The 16,602-nt window shown below is 40.8% G+C and overlaps 1 protein-coding gene across 9 annotated transcripts in view; it reads right to left on the minus strand.

The window, feature by feature from the left end:
- ENOX1 (ecto-NOX disulfide-thiol exchanger 1) overlaps positions 1-16,602 on the minus strand; it is a 550,660-nt gene that overhangs the window by 209,816 nt on the left and 324,242 nt on the right. For all 9 annotated transcript variants that reach the window (XM_064586067.1, XM_064586069.1, XM_064586066.1 and 6 more), the window contains 2 exons: positions 3,389-3,532; positions 2,356-2,493 (listed from right to left, as the gene is read on the minus strand). In XM_064586067.1, coding sequence (XP_064442137.1) covers positions 2,356-2,493; positions 3,389-3,532 — 282 coding nt within the window. The remainder of the gene's footprint in view (positions 1-2,355; positions 2,494-3,388; positions 3,533-16,602) is intronic.

The following is a 16,602-nucleotide window of genomic DNA, read 5'->3' on the forward strand; positions in this document are numbered from 1 at the left end:
TTTAAATGGGAACATTAACAAATAAATAAACAACAATATCTCCTTGCCTCAAAAAGATGACTGTGGAATCAAATGGCATAATGTATGTGAAAGAGTTTTGCGAATTGGAAAGCAAATGTTTATTTGCCCAAGCAAATAAAACCGAACCCGACCCTGAGGCAGAGTCAGCCGGCAGCCCTGGGAACAAAGCAAAGTGCTCTTACACTGGCGGAATGCAGACATGATGAAGGGGCGCCCAGGAAGACCCTGAAAGGCTCAAAAACAGTTTAAGCAGTCTGGCTAATCCGGGAGATAGAGAACGTAATTCAGGGCAGATACGGTAAATCTTCTCTAACGAGCAGGGCTGTAATTCTTTTCATGGTAAGTTGCTGGGAAAATCATAAATTGGTCATGGTTAAAATGTCAGAAGACTCAAAATCATAAGAAAAAATAATGAATTATTGAGCTTGTGGCTTACTCTGGAAGTTATACAACATTTTCTGAGAGAAGTGGGAGGTGGAGACAAGAGTAATTTCTGCTAGATGAATATTTCAATTAGGCAGTTGGGAAAATTTAGGTGGAAAAATACAAACCTTTGCTCTCAAGTTAGTAGAAGGAAGTATCTGTCTGGGTTAAGCTTTAGGGAAAAGGAGTCTGGATAAACACATGCTCGAACCATAGAAAATGTCACTTATGTACATACATACATGTCATGCACCAGACTAATCCTCAACTCCACGTGAATTTTATAATATTTTGGAGAATTTTATAAATATCCTAAGTATAATGCTTTGTAACTCAATCTTTTTTTTTTTTTTTTAAGATTTATTTATTTATTTTACAGAGAAAGAGAGAAAGCGCACATGCCCACGAAGTGGGAGAAGGGCAGAGGGAGAGAATCTTTAAGCAAACTCCTCGCTGAGCACGGAGCCCAGTGTGGGGCTTGATCTCATAACCCTGAGATCAAGATCTGAGCCGAAACCAAGCGACGCTTAACTGACTGAGCCACCCAGGCGCCCCTGCAACTCAATCTTTGACTTTCCTTTTTCTGTCTCCCACTTTACCCTGCCTCCTGTCCTCTCTCCTGTTCTTTCTTACTATTTGAAAAAATAAACCATATGTAAATACATATACGTATAGGTATACAGACATGTAATTTACTATAACTAGTTTAGAATTTTCTATCTATGGCCATTATTAAAAAGCAACAAACCAACCAACCAAATATGCTCGGTCAACTCAGCACAAAATACATAGGTCTGTGGGTATAGAAACGATCTCTCCAAAAGCTATTGGTTTCTACCTGGTGTGTACCATCTACCCTCATCTAACTTGATGGGCAAAAGTGAATTGTTCTTCTGACATTAAAACAATGACCATAACATACATACTGACTGTCACCTTTCCATTGCAAATTCCGAGAGGGCAGGGACCACACCTGCTTTGTTTACAGCTGGAGGCCCCACACCAGGACAGTAACTCAATAAATACTTACTGAATGAACCGATGAGTGAGTGAGTGAATACTGCAAATCTTAGGTATCTTCTCAGACAGCTTAAGTCCTACGTCCCTGATATCTTCTCTTAAAGCCCAGTGGTTCATCCTTCTGGAAATTACTACATTACTAGCCTGCACCATTACTTAACACCTGATTCTGCACATTATTTTTATTGCTGTTTTTTTGTTGCTCTGTTTTGCAATTTAGGGAGATACAGTCCTCAAAGACACACACACACACACATATATATTCTGTTTCCCAAAGTACTTGTTATAGGGCACATGGAAAATCCTCAATAAACATGTATTAATTGAACTGATGAAATCTTTTAACTGGCCTTCTACTTTGTGACATTTCTAAACATTTTCTGTATGGGATGCATTGTATTATGATTCCAAAGTGTGATGGGAAAAATGTAGAATATGGAGTCATTTGAGTTGGGTTTCTAGTTATGTTACTTCAGTGCTGAAAAGCCGCCTAAAGGCTTGTCCTCTGTTTCCCTGTCTTTTAAATGGGAACATTAACAAATAAATAAACAACAATATCTCCTTGCCTCAAAAAGATGACTGTGGAATCAAATGGCATAATGTATGTGAAAGAGTTTTGCGAATTGGAAAGCAAATGTTAGCTTTTCTATGTAGCAATTAAAAATATGAACTTGATATTGCAATGCTACAGAGGATACATGGCTTTTTTCTGAGAATAGTTATTAGGCAGGAGAGTGAGGTGATGAGAAGAACCTCCAGCACAGCCTGCCAAACATGCCCCTGGTCATAAATCACAGACTCTGCTCAACACTTGTGTGTGAGGGAGATGACTGGGCCCCCGTCCCCCACATCTCTGGCACTGCCACGAAGTCCCTTCACACCCAAGCTTACCGGACACGAGCTGCTGTCCAGGCAGCCCCACGGGAACCATGCCCAAGTTATTCATGGCGGTGGCCCAGGCTGTGGGATCTGTCACGGACATGTTGAGCTGCGTGGTGTCTATCGCTATACTCCCCAAACCATCGGCTGCTGTGGGGAGAAACAAACCATGACTTCCAGTCAATAGGCGAGAGTTTTTGTTTTAAAGGAGAGCACACATTTCTGGAGACATGATACTTCATTTAGCACATTGCCAAACCACACAAAAATAAAGCACTGTAATCTATGGCAATGTTTTCTCCAAACGTAAACATAAAAGAGTTTCCAAATACATTCTGGGAGGAAACTTAATGACATGTAGTTTGTATTATACACAGCATGCCATTAAGAAAGTACTCCTGGAAACACACACACACACACACACACACAAAACAAAACAAAACAAAAAAACACCTGAAGAACTGCTTCTCTCTCTCAGTGAAAAAACATTAGTTAAGTTCCAAGGTTGAGAGGCAAAGCAGGACAACTCCTTTGGTAAAATAAGTCAACTGGCTTAGTAGACTAAAAATAAATACAATCATCTGCTTCTGAGGAGAATTCTGGAGCAGGCACACCTTCTAACTAATTAATAGAATCTTTAAAAACATTGTCAAGTAGCCAAACTGGTCCTGACTGAATTCATTAGTGTTACCTTGTAACATATTCTTTCCCTTCTAAGCTTTCTGGATCATTACATTAAGGAAATGCAGGTGTCCGCCTAAAATGACTCCTCCAAAATATTTCTTCCAAGTTCAGACTTTCATCAAAACAAAATAAGCCAATAAATAATATTAAAAACAAAGAGCACAGAGCTTAAAAAAAAAAACTCAGCAAAATATGTGAAATTTGACTTTATGCTTCTTGATGTACACTAGTTGCACAGCCTGGTTTCTGTTAAGGATCCCAGGTTCCCAGGTCAATGCACCTGTTCATGGCCGGGCAAGCTTTTCCACTAAGAACTCAAAACATCTTGCTGTGTCCTGTGCTGGCCGCCCCTGACATTTACCTGCAGCCATCATCTGAGGAAGCTGCTGGGGACACCGGGTGATGCTTTCAACGCCACCTGCATCTACTACTGAATTAGGAGCATCCTGGGCAGCAGGAGCGCTCTGATGGCTGAGTGCAGGGTCCCCACGGAGGTCATCGGATTCTGCAAAAGGGGAAAGCAGTGTGGTGAGCGATCGTGACAGTGACCTGAGGGAGGCTTCGCGGACAGAACTGTTGTCTAGGCAAAAACAGACAAGCGACAAGGGACAAGTTCCGGTCACAGAGTCATGGGCATGGGGCCCAGAGCAAGAGCTGCTTCCCGTGCCCCAGCAGCCGGCTCCTGCCTGGGTTCCCAGCTCTGGGTGCTGGGCGGGTCAGCTGTCGGCTCACCTAGAGCCCGGCTGCCTGAATAAGCAGCCCCATGCGCGAGCGAGTGAGCAAGCGAGCGGCCACTGCCTTGCCTCCTCCTCAAGACACATCACAGACGGGGCTTATCAGCCCCTGAACAGCCTCTTCCACATACTAAACATCAATGGAGAGGGCAGACTCAGGGCTCAAGATGATTTTTTTTAAAGTTAAAAAATTAATTGATGTTGTTATTTCGGAAGACGGTCGTCTGTGAAATGTATTCAGAGAGGGGAAAAAAAAAGTAGGGAAGAAGAGAAAGGCAAGAAGCTCTTCACTGTGGGGCTGGTAAAGGAGTGCACCCAGATTACAATAGTCAGGAAAGGCAAAAGCAAAGAATGGCAGGTGGCTCATAAAAGAAGATCGAGAGGATGTTGGGGCAGCAAAGGAAATGCAGTTGTTTCCTTTAGTTCTATGGAGATAAAGTGAACAGGCCACAGTTTGTTTGGTCTGAATTTTCTCTAGTCTCACAGTGCGCACCATGCGCGCACACACACATGCATGTATTTTTATTAAACTTTACAGAGCACTTTTCTAATAAAAACAAATAACAATAAAACATTACATAAAGCTGTAAAGGAAAGGGTCCCTTTATTGCACACTATTTATAAAATGCTACGCCTTCTCTCCATCCTTAAAAATGCAAAACCACGGAATTCATACCTACATATTTTTTTCATAATACGTATTTTAAGTGCACTTTCACCAGTTCAAAACTGAAAAACAAAACACACCACTTAGATGTGTGATCTGAGGAGTTTGAATTTTAAATAGATTTGATATAACAATTGAATTTAATTATTTCTTTTTATTTAGGTATAAATTTAGAAATTTTTCTAATCCATGTTTCTGTCAATGGATATTGCAGAATTCGAGGTTATGGCCCATTTCTGCATGTTTAGTGCAAAGTTTGGCCCTTTTATGGTATGCTCTTTTATTTGATTCTTAGGTACCCGAATCAGTAATCCCTTTGAACACTATACTGTCAAAGAAAACTCATTGCCTGTTGAGTATAAGTTTAGTTCAAATGGAAGCTCAGATTTCAATATTTCAAGGAGAGGTGAATAAAATGAGCAAATTGTTTCCATGGTCTCCACAAACCCCTAGTGTGAGACCAGAGGGGCATGCCAGATAGTGGGGAAATTTTTCCAATTGTTTGTCAGCGAGGTGAAACATCATCATGCAGTAGAAAACAATTCAACTCTGGGAGCAAACTGCACTGAGGACAAATGTTTTATACCTTGCAATTAAACTCTACTACCCAAACGAATTGAGAACTTGCTTATCTATGGTGAATCAATTATCTTGGGCAATGAATGCCATCGGACGACAAGTCTCACCATAGAAAATCAACTCAGTAACATAAAGACATGGCTAACCTAAATGTGTGCCCTTTGGCTACCCACACACCAGCTATATTTCTATGATGAAACTTGAAAGCACTTTCCCCTCTCCACCTCCAGCCAGTTCAGATCACCACAGCAGAGTCTGGCTACACTGTTCATTCTTTGTCTCGAATGGCCATATAGTAGAGTCATTTCAGATCACTGCAAGGTCACTATTTGTCTTCCTTTATCTCCCCAAATGAAGTTTAGTTGGCTGCCTTCCTTCCAGCTCGGGTTCTCCCCAAATGGGCATTAATCACAACTTTCTGTCCAATGAGTCTATGGTTCTGGAATATTACAGCAGAGAACATCCCTTTACTTTGTAGACTTTACAACTTGTACCTGACCAGCCATATTTCACCTTGCCTTTTTGCAACAGTATTTTAGGAATGGGGTCAGCTTTCCATGGCTCCATAACTGTCTGTTCCGATGGTAGTTTTTTTCTTTAGTGATTATGGTGTTACAAAGGGCCATCAAATGTCCCGGGGGCCCATAGCGCCTACCCACACTTTCATGCCCACCCTAAACGGAGGCTGTTTCATTGAGAGCATCACTGAAACAAAAACAAACAAAACCCCATTGCTTTGTTGGCAAGATGTGGTTTGTAAACCTGAATGTATCCCCTACTGAGACTCTGTGACATTTCTTACATGTCTTTAATCTACCAACCCAATGGTTTCAATGTCATAAAACTTCATGTCGCTACCGTGTACCCAGAATGGTAAGTTTAAAGTAAGTTCTACAACATCTTAGGCATATGCAAGTCTCAAGGATGCCATGCAATTCTTTTAAAAATGTAAATTTCCTTGACGCTCAGATGAAAGATGATATTTTTAATTAATTACTGCCTAGTAATTTATGAGTAGTGGCAAGAGTGATTTTCATACTCTACTAACATCTATCGTTCCTATTGAATACCTGCCTCTTTAGAGGACTCAAAACTATAATGCCTAATTTATCATTCAAATCAATTTCTCTGCCTTAGTGTTCTTATTTCTAAACTATAGAAAAGATTAATATTGTTAATGGTGTTTATTTACACACAGAGATGTGGGGAGCTAAAAAATTATAGCTAATAAAGTACTTTGAATATAGTAAGTGCTAATTATTATTATTTTATTTGGAAGTGTAGTGTTTCTATTAAGGTACCTTGGGATCTTACTGTTCTACTGGATAATTATGCAATTAATGCTAAAACAGTGAGTAACACTTGATATTTCTAAAAGTAAGCATTGCCCTAGTTTTCTATGCCACACCTAAATGGTAGCAGAATGTTTCATTTTCTACAAATCCTTTATAAAATAATATAATGTGATTTAAAAGGTGTATGATTTTTTTTTCCTCTAGGTCTTTTTCTGTCTATGCAACTATGAAAGCTTTCAAGAGACTGATGACCAATTATGAAATTGGCAGTTTGAATTTATAGCTTTTAGTGTGATAAGATCATCACAAAACAATCAGATGTACAAAATGCCAAAGATAACAATGCAGCTTTATCCAGGGTTCAACCGAAATCTAACCCGTTCTTTGTTAAGGTACATTCAAGTACAAAACCTCATACTCAATTTAATAACTGTTCAACAAGGATCTATTTATGTTCAGGATTTCACTAGGCTATATCAATGGGGTAAATAATTTTTGAAACTCACCAAGCCTATGCAAATACTATTTTTCCCCCTTCCCCCCTCAAAAACAAACAAACAAATAGCAGGGGCTTATTAGCTCACTGTAAATAACACAACTCTTGCTAACCCTGTCCAACTTTTACAGGTCCCAAGGATACATACATGCTATGAATAATAAAACCCATCTGTAACTGTCTACAAAGCATAGATTGTTATAAAATGGGGTGGAGATGAGTTAAGTTTTGAAAATTCTCTTTCTTTTTAATTTAAAAGAATGATTTTGTTTGATGTTAAGTCCTCAGGTTCATGCCTACTTCAATAGAAAAATATAGTAAGAAAATCATATTTATTAATGTGTTTTTTTTTTTAAAGATTTTATTTATTTATTTGAGAGAGAGAGAATGAGAGAGAGCACATGAGAGTGGGGAGGGTCAGAGGGAGAAGCAGACTCCCTGCCGAGCAGGGAGCCCGATAAGGGACTCGATCCCAGGACTCCAGGATCATGACCTGAGCCGAAGGCAGTTGCTTAACCAACTGAGCCACCCAGGCGCCCTATTAATGTGTTGTTAAGAGTTGATTCCAATGGAAACTTATTTCATATGACATCTGAATCTTATTTTATAGGAATTATTCATTAGCATTATCATGGCTTATACTTATAGCAAAAAGAGAAATGCATTCCTATCCAAAGTTCTACTTTTCTTTTCCAGCATGAAGAAAATATTTCACTTTGATGTTCATGTAATCAGTAGGATACTCTTGGGGTTATAGAAATGTTCCCTAGCTTAAAAAAATACAGAATATTGTTAAAGAGATGTTACTTATGTATTAACTCCATGATTTTTAAGCCAACTGTCTATGAATAATAAGGGAGACATTTCTGCTTCCTATAATGGTAAACTAAGTAATTCAGACCAATTCTCCCACTGAGAAACAACTAGAAAAGCTTAATGTCCTTCATCTGTTTAATAAAATTCTATTATTTCTTCAAATAATCCCAAAGGACACACTCTAATTACTATAGAGGGTTACTAGGCTTCTAAGGAGAATGGGTCCTGCCACGTACTAGGTCTTAATGTTTTACTGATCTTGGAAATGAGTGGCATCTGCAAGTTTTGAGGCAGAGGTGGAATTGCTTTGCATAATGTGGTCAAAGAGGACCCCAAGGCTAAGCGCTCTGAGGGGAAAGAAAGAAGGGATCTTGGGGACCACCCATGAGAAAAAGGCACTTCGGAGAAGAGAAATGACTGAAGCAGATTTCCAGGTGGCTCATTGGGAAGTATACAACGTATACAAGCATTTTCTTGCGCCCTCTATAGAAATGCCTGTAAAGTCTACATGACTCCTTAATTCTTAGCAGTAATTTTGGGGGTGCTGGGTGTGCTTTAGGGGAGCAGCTGAAAATAAAGATTACCTAAGGTACCACATGATAAGGCATAATAACATTTTCAAATCTGTTAAATATACAGGATGTTGGTTATGAATGATCAGTATCTCCTGATTAGTAGGAATGAAAAGATTAAGGTTTTGAAGAAGAGATTTAGATTTAACTGGATTTTATGAAGAATTAGATTTTATGGGGGAATTTCTGATGAGAGAATTGTAAAGTCAGAATATTCTATCAAAGAAAGATACAAAGATCCTTCTCAGTGATGGAGAGAAAAGTCACCTCTTGGAGATGGTTATAGGCAGAGGGTGGAACTGGGCAAAGAGCAATTCAGGCAGAGCTAAACCTTACAGCACGTTCTGGCAAAGCCATGAAATCAAAAGGTCTTCTCTAATATCTAAACTGTTACTCATATATTTATAAAATCACTGAACTCTCTTCAAAAGTGTCACGATTTGACATACACAGTGGCACAGTGCCCCTGAGGAGAGATGCCATTCCTGTTGTTCATAGTTTTTCGTTTGTTCTCTAAACGAGAAGACAAAGGAGGCATGGACTCCCTCCGCTGTGCTCCCATAGCTCCTGGACCTTTATACCAGCATTTGTGACTTCGTATTCGAATCAGTTGTTTATGTCCATGTCCCTAATAAACAACAAGCTTACAATGATTAAGGAGACTAGTCATCTTTGCTTACCTTGCAGCAGCAAACATAGTACCCAAACTGTGGCAGATGTGCATGTGTTTACCCTCTCTCTCTCTCTATATATAGCTATATTTATAGATATCCATTAATGAGGGGGATGAGTTGACCCATTATATGTAATTATATATGTCATGTGTAATATAGTTATATATATTATATATATTAGTTATATATAATATGTAATTTATATGTAAGATATAAATTATTATATGTAAAGTTATAATGTTTATAAATTTATAAAATATATTTAAAGCAATATATATTTGTGTATGTGTGTGTGTGTATATATATATACATACACATATATATGTTTTTCAAGTGAATTCAGTCATGGAAGGAAGGAAAATAAAATGAGGAAGAAGGAAATAATAAAGAAGCAAAGGGATAAACTTCAGTTCCAGGATCCAATTCCAAAGGCTGGAGGTTTAAAAGCTAAGGAACACAAAAGGGGACACTGCTTTTGGAAAGTAGAACACAGATGAATTTAAAGTGTCAAAGGAAGACAATTTTTAAAAATGTTAGATCCTTCCAGATAAGCTTTGGTGCACTTAACAAGTCATTCTCCAAGATCTAAGATCCCACACTTCCCCGGCAACCAATGTAGGGTCATAATCAGGTTACAGTGATGCTCCTCCTCGGTGAGGCTTCTTGCAGTTATTCTTTGAATGAGCTGAAATCTATAAATAACAGCATCTCCAGACCCAGTAAGCAGGACATTAGTGTAATAAGGGCATAGAAGTACATATATGCTAAAGAAGTGAAATCATTGGAAGAAAGGAAAAATTTCCTTTTGGCATGCACCACAGAGGACAAAAAGCAGGTCTGGCCATTTCTCAAACACAAAATGTTGTTAGGGATTTGTGATTACATCCTCCATTTTTCCACTCTGTCTAGCAGCCAGTTTTAAACTACGAATCATTGTCCTTCCATCTTAGGGAGGACATGGTTACTGAATGGATGATAAAGTTTTACCCATGACATGTCTGTTTTCAAAGAATTCAGTGTGGAGAGAGACAGAGAGACAGAGGGAGACAGATGGAGACAAAGAGAGAGAGAGAATATGAATGAGACTAGAACCAGAAGGGCTTCTTCTAAACTCATGAAATCAAACAAAATTACCAGATTTGCCAGAGACAGCTCAACCAGCACAAGCATGAGAATAGATAAAGCTGATTATCTTCTGACCAAGAAAAATACAATTTGGCATTATATTTATAAGTGTAGAGGAATGACAAAGGTAAAATTATTTTGTTTTCAGGAAACCTACGCTTTTAAAAAAATATTACATTTTATATTTCTAAATTGAACAAAATAATAAAAGAAAAAGCTTGAGACCTTAGGGAAAAAGTATTTCTCTTTCCATTTAAAAATGGGAAAGAAAATATGATGAGATGCTACTGTGACAATATGTAATTTCAAAGTCTTTGTATAGGCAAGTTTTAAAACACAGGAGCTTCCACACTTAGATTATTTCAGATTTTCTGAGAAGGGCAATATTATACCTGAAGGCTGTTTATGAAACATGCAATGGGTCAACTCATACCTCTCGTTAATGGACGTCCAACAACCACATACACAATATGTTGTCATACGTTGTTTCCTACCTTCCAAAATACACCTAGCACAGGGAACATTATCACTGCTGGTGAGTGAATTATTAAAGGAAGGAATGTCATCCATAAACATAAGCCTGGGTCCATTAAAACCAGAAGAGTCTCACTTTAAGCAAAGCTTTTTCTAAGTCCCTGAGGATTCAGGACAAACACACCCAGGTTCATAGAACATCAAGGTCCAAGCCCAAGATTTCATTAATTCCAACTTCTCCCAGATGTGGAAGTCCCCAAAATGTTTCTGGCAGGAAACTGTTTCAAGACATCCTTGCCAGTTCACACGTTCTCCCTTCAGCTGAGTGCTTATCTGGAAAATAAAGAGCTCAGAGCTCTGCTCTTCAACCCTGCTTCTGCAGCCACCTGTGGCCCCAGGGAAGAGACTCTTCTATTCCCTGAATAGGGATGTTGAGGCATAAGCACCCACCAAGTAAGTCACAGACAAGTTTATGAATGTAAGTAAGGACAGATCAGAGAATTGGTGCTTCTCCTCACCAGACAAGCTGGTCTCCTGTTTGCACACTCTCTGTTCTCCTCACATTTCCATTCAAACGGTTGAGACTGAGCAAACACAATGCTGTAACTACACAGAAACTTCCCTGGAGATGGCAGAGTGACGGGCGGCCGAGAAAGAGCAACAGAGAGACCAGAGGAAGGAGTCCTTCTGAGAGAGAGGTAACACCTCCAAAATAGACTTTAGGTGGATTTCAGGCTTCAAAGAAACAGCCCTCAGGGTGTGAGGTCTATAAACCACAGATTCAGCCACCAATCAAAGAGCAATTCTTTATGCGTGTGTAGTGCATACGCATGTACATGGCATATCGGTCACACGCTGGTCTTTTCGGCCCCACTTATGCACAGAAAGCAAGTTCTGTAAACATTATTATCTTCTTATATAAGAGAAGGCTGACAATATCCTTCTATAATTTGTGCTGTTTTGAACTCAGTTTTTTCATTATGTATTCATTTTACACCTTGCCCCAACCATGAAAAACATATTAAGCTACAAAGTGGAACATTTTAATTATAGCGGGTGACTAACTGACCCTCACACGGCTGCAAACTCTGGTAAATGAATTATCTGTTTTTCAAAAAAGCCCCGATTAGAGCTCTCTAATCTATGGAAATCTACTTGCAATAAAATCCAGATCAGACCCTGACCAGCCTGAGCCAGTTGCTCATCCTCATTAACATTTCTCCTCCTTGGGTCACAAACAAGGCGTTAGTTATTCTTTAAACTAATGTGCTCTTAATGATGCCTTTGCAACACGATGGATGAAGTATTAGCCCTGCAGTCATGACCGCCCCAGGATTTACGGACTTAGAAGGACACCTCACCTCCACTGGGGTACCCTGGGCCAGAGATCTTGTTTTCTATTCCCCTAAATGACCACACACAGCCCTTGTTTATGGTCTGAAACCAGTGAGCAGTCTGGTGGCGGCTTTGGGTTCCTAGGGAGAGTCCTTTTCACTTCGTGGGGAGTCATAAATGCTGTGGTTACCTCATGGGGGTGGGCTAGTTGGAGGAGGGCTCACTCCTGGGGCAAACGAATGTACTGGAAAGTTCTAGGCCGGCAGGCAGCATTCTGAGGAAGTGGGTCAAACCCTGGGTGCCACTGACTGTGTTCACCAAGCTTCAAATGGAGATGCTCAGACAAGAGGAAGGCCTTCAGGGCCTCAAAATATTCAGGTTCTTGAGACTGGAGGCTGGAGGGTATACAGCAAGGTGGCTCTAACCCCTAGGGACATTTGTGATTCAGAAGCTAATAGAAAGACTGTCTTGGTTCTTTCGTGGTGAAGGCTTTATGTTCTAACTGCTTTTGGAGGTCAGGATCATATTCAGAGGTAGGGACTTGGCTGCACATAGTGAGCTCAGCGAGGCCTTTATAACACAGAAAACCTCCATGGAAGCTCCTGCCCCCGAAAGAGGGGGTGGGATAAAGGCAATGGAAGGTTCCAGCGCTGAGAACAAGGCTGAAGGTCACTGGAAAATGCTGCTACCACAGCTGTAACTCTATCTCTGCTCTCTATCTTGGTTACAGATTTCCATACAAGGGGGTAAATGTGCTATCCTCCACCCTACTGTCTCCCATTAATATTCGTTCTCCCTCTTAGTAGGAGGAGATACGTGCCTCTTAAGAATGTCATACAGAAATCCTTCCGTACAAGGGAATGGCATTTGGAGCTCTAAGCTCTTCAAATAGAATCTCTTTTTCTACTCCAATCTTCCACATCAACAATGCATCTGCCCTGGGAAAGTAGCCTAGTTTTCTAGCTGTGGCTGTGTTATCAATTATGTACTAAAGGCACAGAGTCTACCATAATGTTGGAAAGCTGAAAACATTTTGTGTCAACATACAGTGAAACATGCATCATCAAAACCAAATACTTATTTAATGAAACATCAGGAAATTTTGTGTTATGACAACTTCTCTAATTATCACATTTAATAGTCATATAGACATCATTATAGTTGAAAATCATTTGTAAGTGGGGCTTTCTCACATTGCAAAAAACTCCCGAGTCTGCACCATTATGGAAAAATCAGAGCTGGTTTTAAATGAGAGGAGTCATTTGTAGGCAAATAATTTCAAAAGCAGAATTACAGAAATCCTGTCCCAAAGTCCTATAGACATAATGATATCGAATGTCAGATGTGAGTGCGTTTTGTGTGTTCAGTGCCATGTGGGGTGGGACCTCCAAAAGCAAATTAAAGCTGTCGCCACTGGAGCCTGCAAAAGTTTTAAATGGCTACTCGGAGGTGCTGTCTCCCTCCTGCCTATGATGTGTGCGATAAATAAGGCTCTATTTTCCCCTTAAATTTGCCAACCTTAGTTCAGGATCAAAGGCCATCCCCAGTTATTTCTTCACAGACAACTTATGTATTATCGGGGGGAAGGTGGAGGAGGGGAGCAAAGACTGACCTGAAGAAACAGATACTAGAGGAAAACATCCGGCCTGTGGTACTGAATGTAATTTCAGGTTAGCTTTAAAGTAATCACATTCATTTATGGTTTTATTATTTACAAAAAAAAGAAATCATGCTGCATGTGCTTTGTGGGAATTACAGAACGTTGCTATTGCTACGGTGGTTTATTATTATCACAGCAAGATGGCTTAAATCCAACCTCGACAAGTATTTTAAATGAATCCCCAAGAGCACTCTCACACTTTTCTTTTCAGTCTTAATGAAAAAGATATTCTGCTCTTCAAGTCCTCTGATGTTCTTATTCTTATGCAATTCTAAATGTTATGGTTTGTTACGAGATAACAGTTATTGTAAAATAAGGACGAAGCAAATGCCCATGTGGCGGCTCAACAGTGCAGTGTACGTGGGGGTGTTCAACAGGGGCAGCGGCTGCCAACTCCAGACAGTCACCAGGCTTGACCATGAATGCAATAAAAAAAATGACGTTATTGGGCGCCTGGGTGGCTCAGTCGGTTAAGCGACTGCCTTCAGCTCAGGTCATGATCCCAGGGTCCTGGGATCGAGCCCCGCATCGGGCTCCCTGCTCAGCGGGAAGCCTGCTTCTCCCTCTCCCACTCCCCTGCTTGTGTTCCCTCTCTCGCTGTGTCTCTGTCAAATAAATAAATAAAATCTTTAAAAAAAAAAAATGACGTTATGACTTGCATAATCAAGGAGACGTGTGTTCACGTACTTCTCCGAAGGATCAACCTGACACAGTCGCTACGGCACAAAGCATTTCATTAATAACCGACCAACAAGGCTGACATCACTGGGAGACACATAATCAACACGAAACTAAATGCAGCATCCTTTCCAGGCTTCTCACAGTACAATCTCTGAATACTAAACTCGTACTAACAGGAGACACCATCTTCATCCAAATACACGCCCTGAACCCTTGCTGCCATTCTAACCTGCAGACACCACGGTCCCTTTTTCTCTGGTAGCAACATCTGCGGCGGTGGAATGCAGTGACACAGTTCTTTCCAATCTGAGAATGAACATCAATATAGGTTTGGTAGATGGAAATGAATATTCTTAAAAGGACATTTTTATTTTCAAGGTATTATTATTAACACGAATACGTTCAATGAGTTCAGGAAGTGGAAGTCTGTAAGGTAAAGGGAGAATGTCATTCCCTCCGCCCTTCCCCCAGAGGCACCCCTTGGGAAATAGCTTCTTATGTAACAGCCCCACATCTTTGTTTTTGTGAAAAATCAACAACCACCTATGAATAGATGTTATTAGCAATTTTTTGCAAAAGATGAAAAGACTCAGAAAGTTAAGACTTTGGCTCATTTACCCAAGGTCACAAAGCTAATGAACAGCAGAACCCCAAGGCTCAGTTTGTTTCAGCCTGGGCCTCTGTTACAGATTTGGGGAACTGAGGTTTTCTCCAACAAAGAGCCAGACTAAGAAGCCCTTCTTGGTCTGACTGGCTCTAAAGACACAGAAGTCTAAGGTAAAGGGTTATTCCACTCCCTGGGGGACACATTCACTCAGGAGATCTTTATTAAATACTTATTGTATGCCGGCAATGTGTTTGAGATCGGGAACGTAATGGCGAGCAAGACACACACCCAGTTGTGAAAGAGTTTGCAAAATAAAAAAGCATTAGCAGACTTGAGCTTGCTGTAGTGTGGCAAACTAGATACTCCTAGTGGTGAGGGAGCAGAAGGCAAGCCGAGGACAAAGCAAAACTGACACCCTGCAAACCATCCCCCTCCCCCAGCCAACACTCCTGGTGGGATCTGTGTGATGTTCATCCAGGAAGCTCCCAACTGTCTTAATATTAATGCCTTGCTAGAGGGAAAAACAACCTGAACTTGACAATGGCAAGGCCTCCAGTATCCTTTGAGTCTTTAACATAATGAAAATCCTTTAGAAACCTCCCTTTTCCTTACCTCCCCCAACTCCCAAGCATATAATCAGAGCCACCCCTCATAACCCCGGTGCAGCAGCTCTTTCTGCCCATCTGTCCTGTCCCTGTGCTTTAATAAAACCACCTTTTTTGCACCAAAGATGTCTCAAGAATTCTTTCTTGGCCGTTGGCTCTGAACCACAACCCACCAAACTTCACCCACATTCCAAAACCACATCACTAGGAGCTTGCCTATCATAAGAAAACAACAACTAGATTCCGGATAGAATTATTCATTAGTGTATTGCTAGGCTTGCAGTAAGGAAGGACACTCACTGAGATTCCTCCCTTCACCCCCTCCCCATACTCCCAAAAAAGACAGATAGGCTGAAACCAGGAACTGCTATGAGCAGCGAGTATATAGGAAGCCAGAGTGGCTGGGAGGGAAAATGCCAGCCAGCACTGTTTCAGGAGGCAGGCTGCCAAGGCAAGGTACAGCCGCGGCCCGAGGAGCCCCAGGTAATCAGGGCCCAGAAGCTTTGTTGTCTTCGCACGGCCCTTCCCCCCGTTCCCAGTCAAGCTGATCCTTGTACTTCAATTATAAAACTAGGCAAGGGAAATAATTTGAGCAAATCAGAAATCACTGCTGGAAAACATCTCAAGACCAATGCTTCATTGAGAAGCACATTTTTCTTAAAGTCAGAGTATTACCTGTGCATTTAGAGAAAAGGAAATGCATGAGACATTTACCTACAGTTGACGTGTAGCCTTATATATTTTAGGTTTTATCAGAAAGTCTCACAGATGTCTTGGCCCAAACTGGGCTTAGCTTTGTCCAAATGCATATATTGAGGGTAAGTCTGAGATTGGAGCTGAGAACGTGGTGTAAGCATCATCACCACCAAAGATGCCCATAACTGTTACCCCCATGTGAGTAAGTCCTATGTATAATGTCCCATTCACCAGCTCCCCCACCATGCTTTTACCACCTAATGAAATACCATACTGAGAGAGAAGGATGGAAAGATGGAAAGGCTGCTCAGGGCCATATGAATGGGAAGACTGGGAGGTAAAGTCGGGTTACTCCTCCTTCCCTTACCCGCTTTGTGCTAACTCTCCCTCTCATCCTCCTTCTCCTACGTCTACCTGAGGTGGCGTCTCTAACACAGTCTACCTCGTTACTCCGGCAGCTGGCTACGAGGCAGGCCAGGGGCCCAATTCTCCTTTCTGCCTGCTAGCATGAACAAGAGCTACAGAAAAGCAGGAGCTGAGTAAACCAGAAATCCCAACG

Source organism: Mirounga angustirostris, unplaced genomic scaffold, assembly GCF_029215605.1.
Source record: "Mirounga angustirostris isolate CCGP_5_RB_7025 unplaced genomic scaffold, mMirAng1.0.hap1 SCAF_3, whole genome shotgun sequence".
Classification (NCBI taxonomy): domain Eukaryota; kingdom Metazoa; phylum Chordata; class Mammalia; order Carnivora; family Phocidae; genus Mirounga; species Mirounga angustirostris.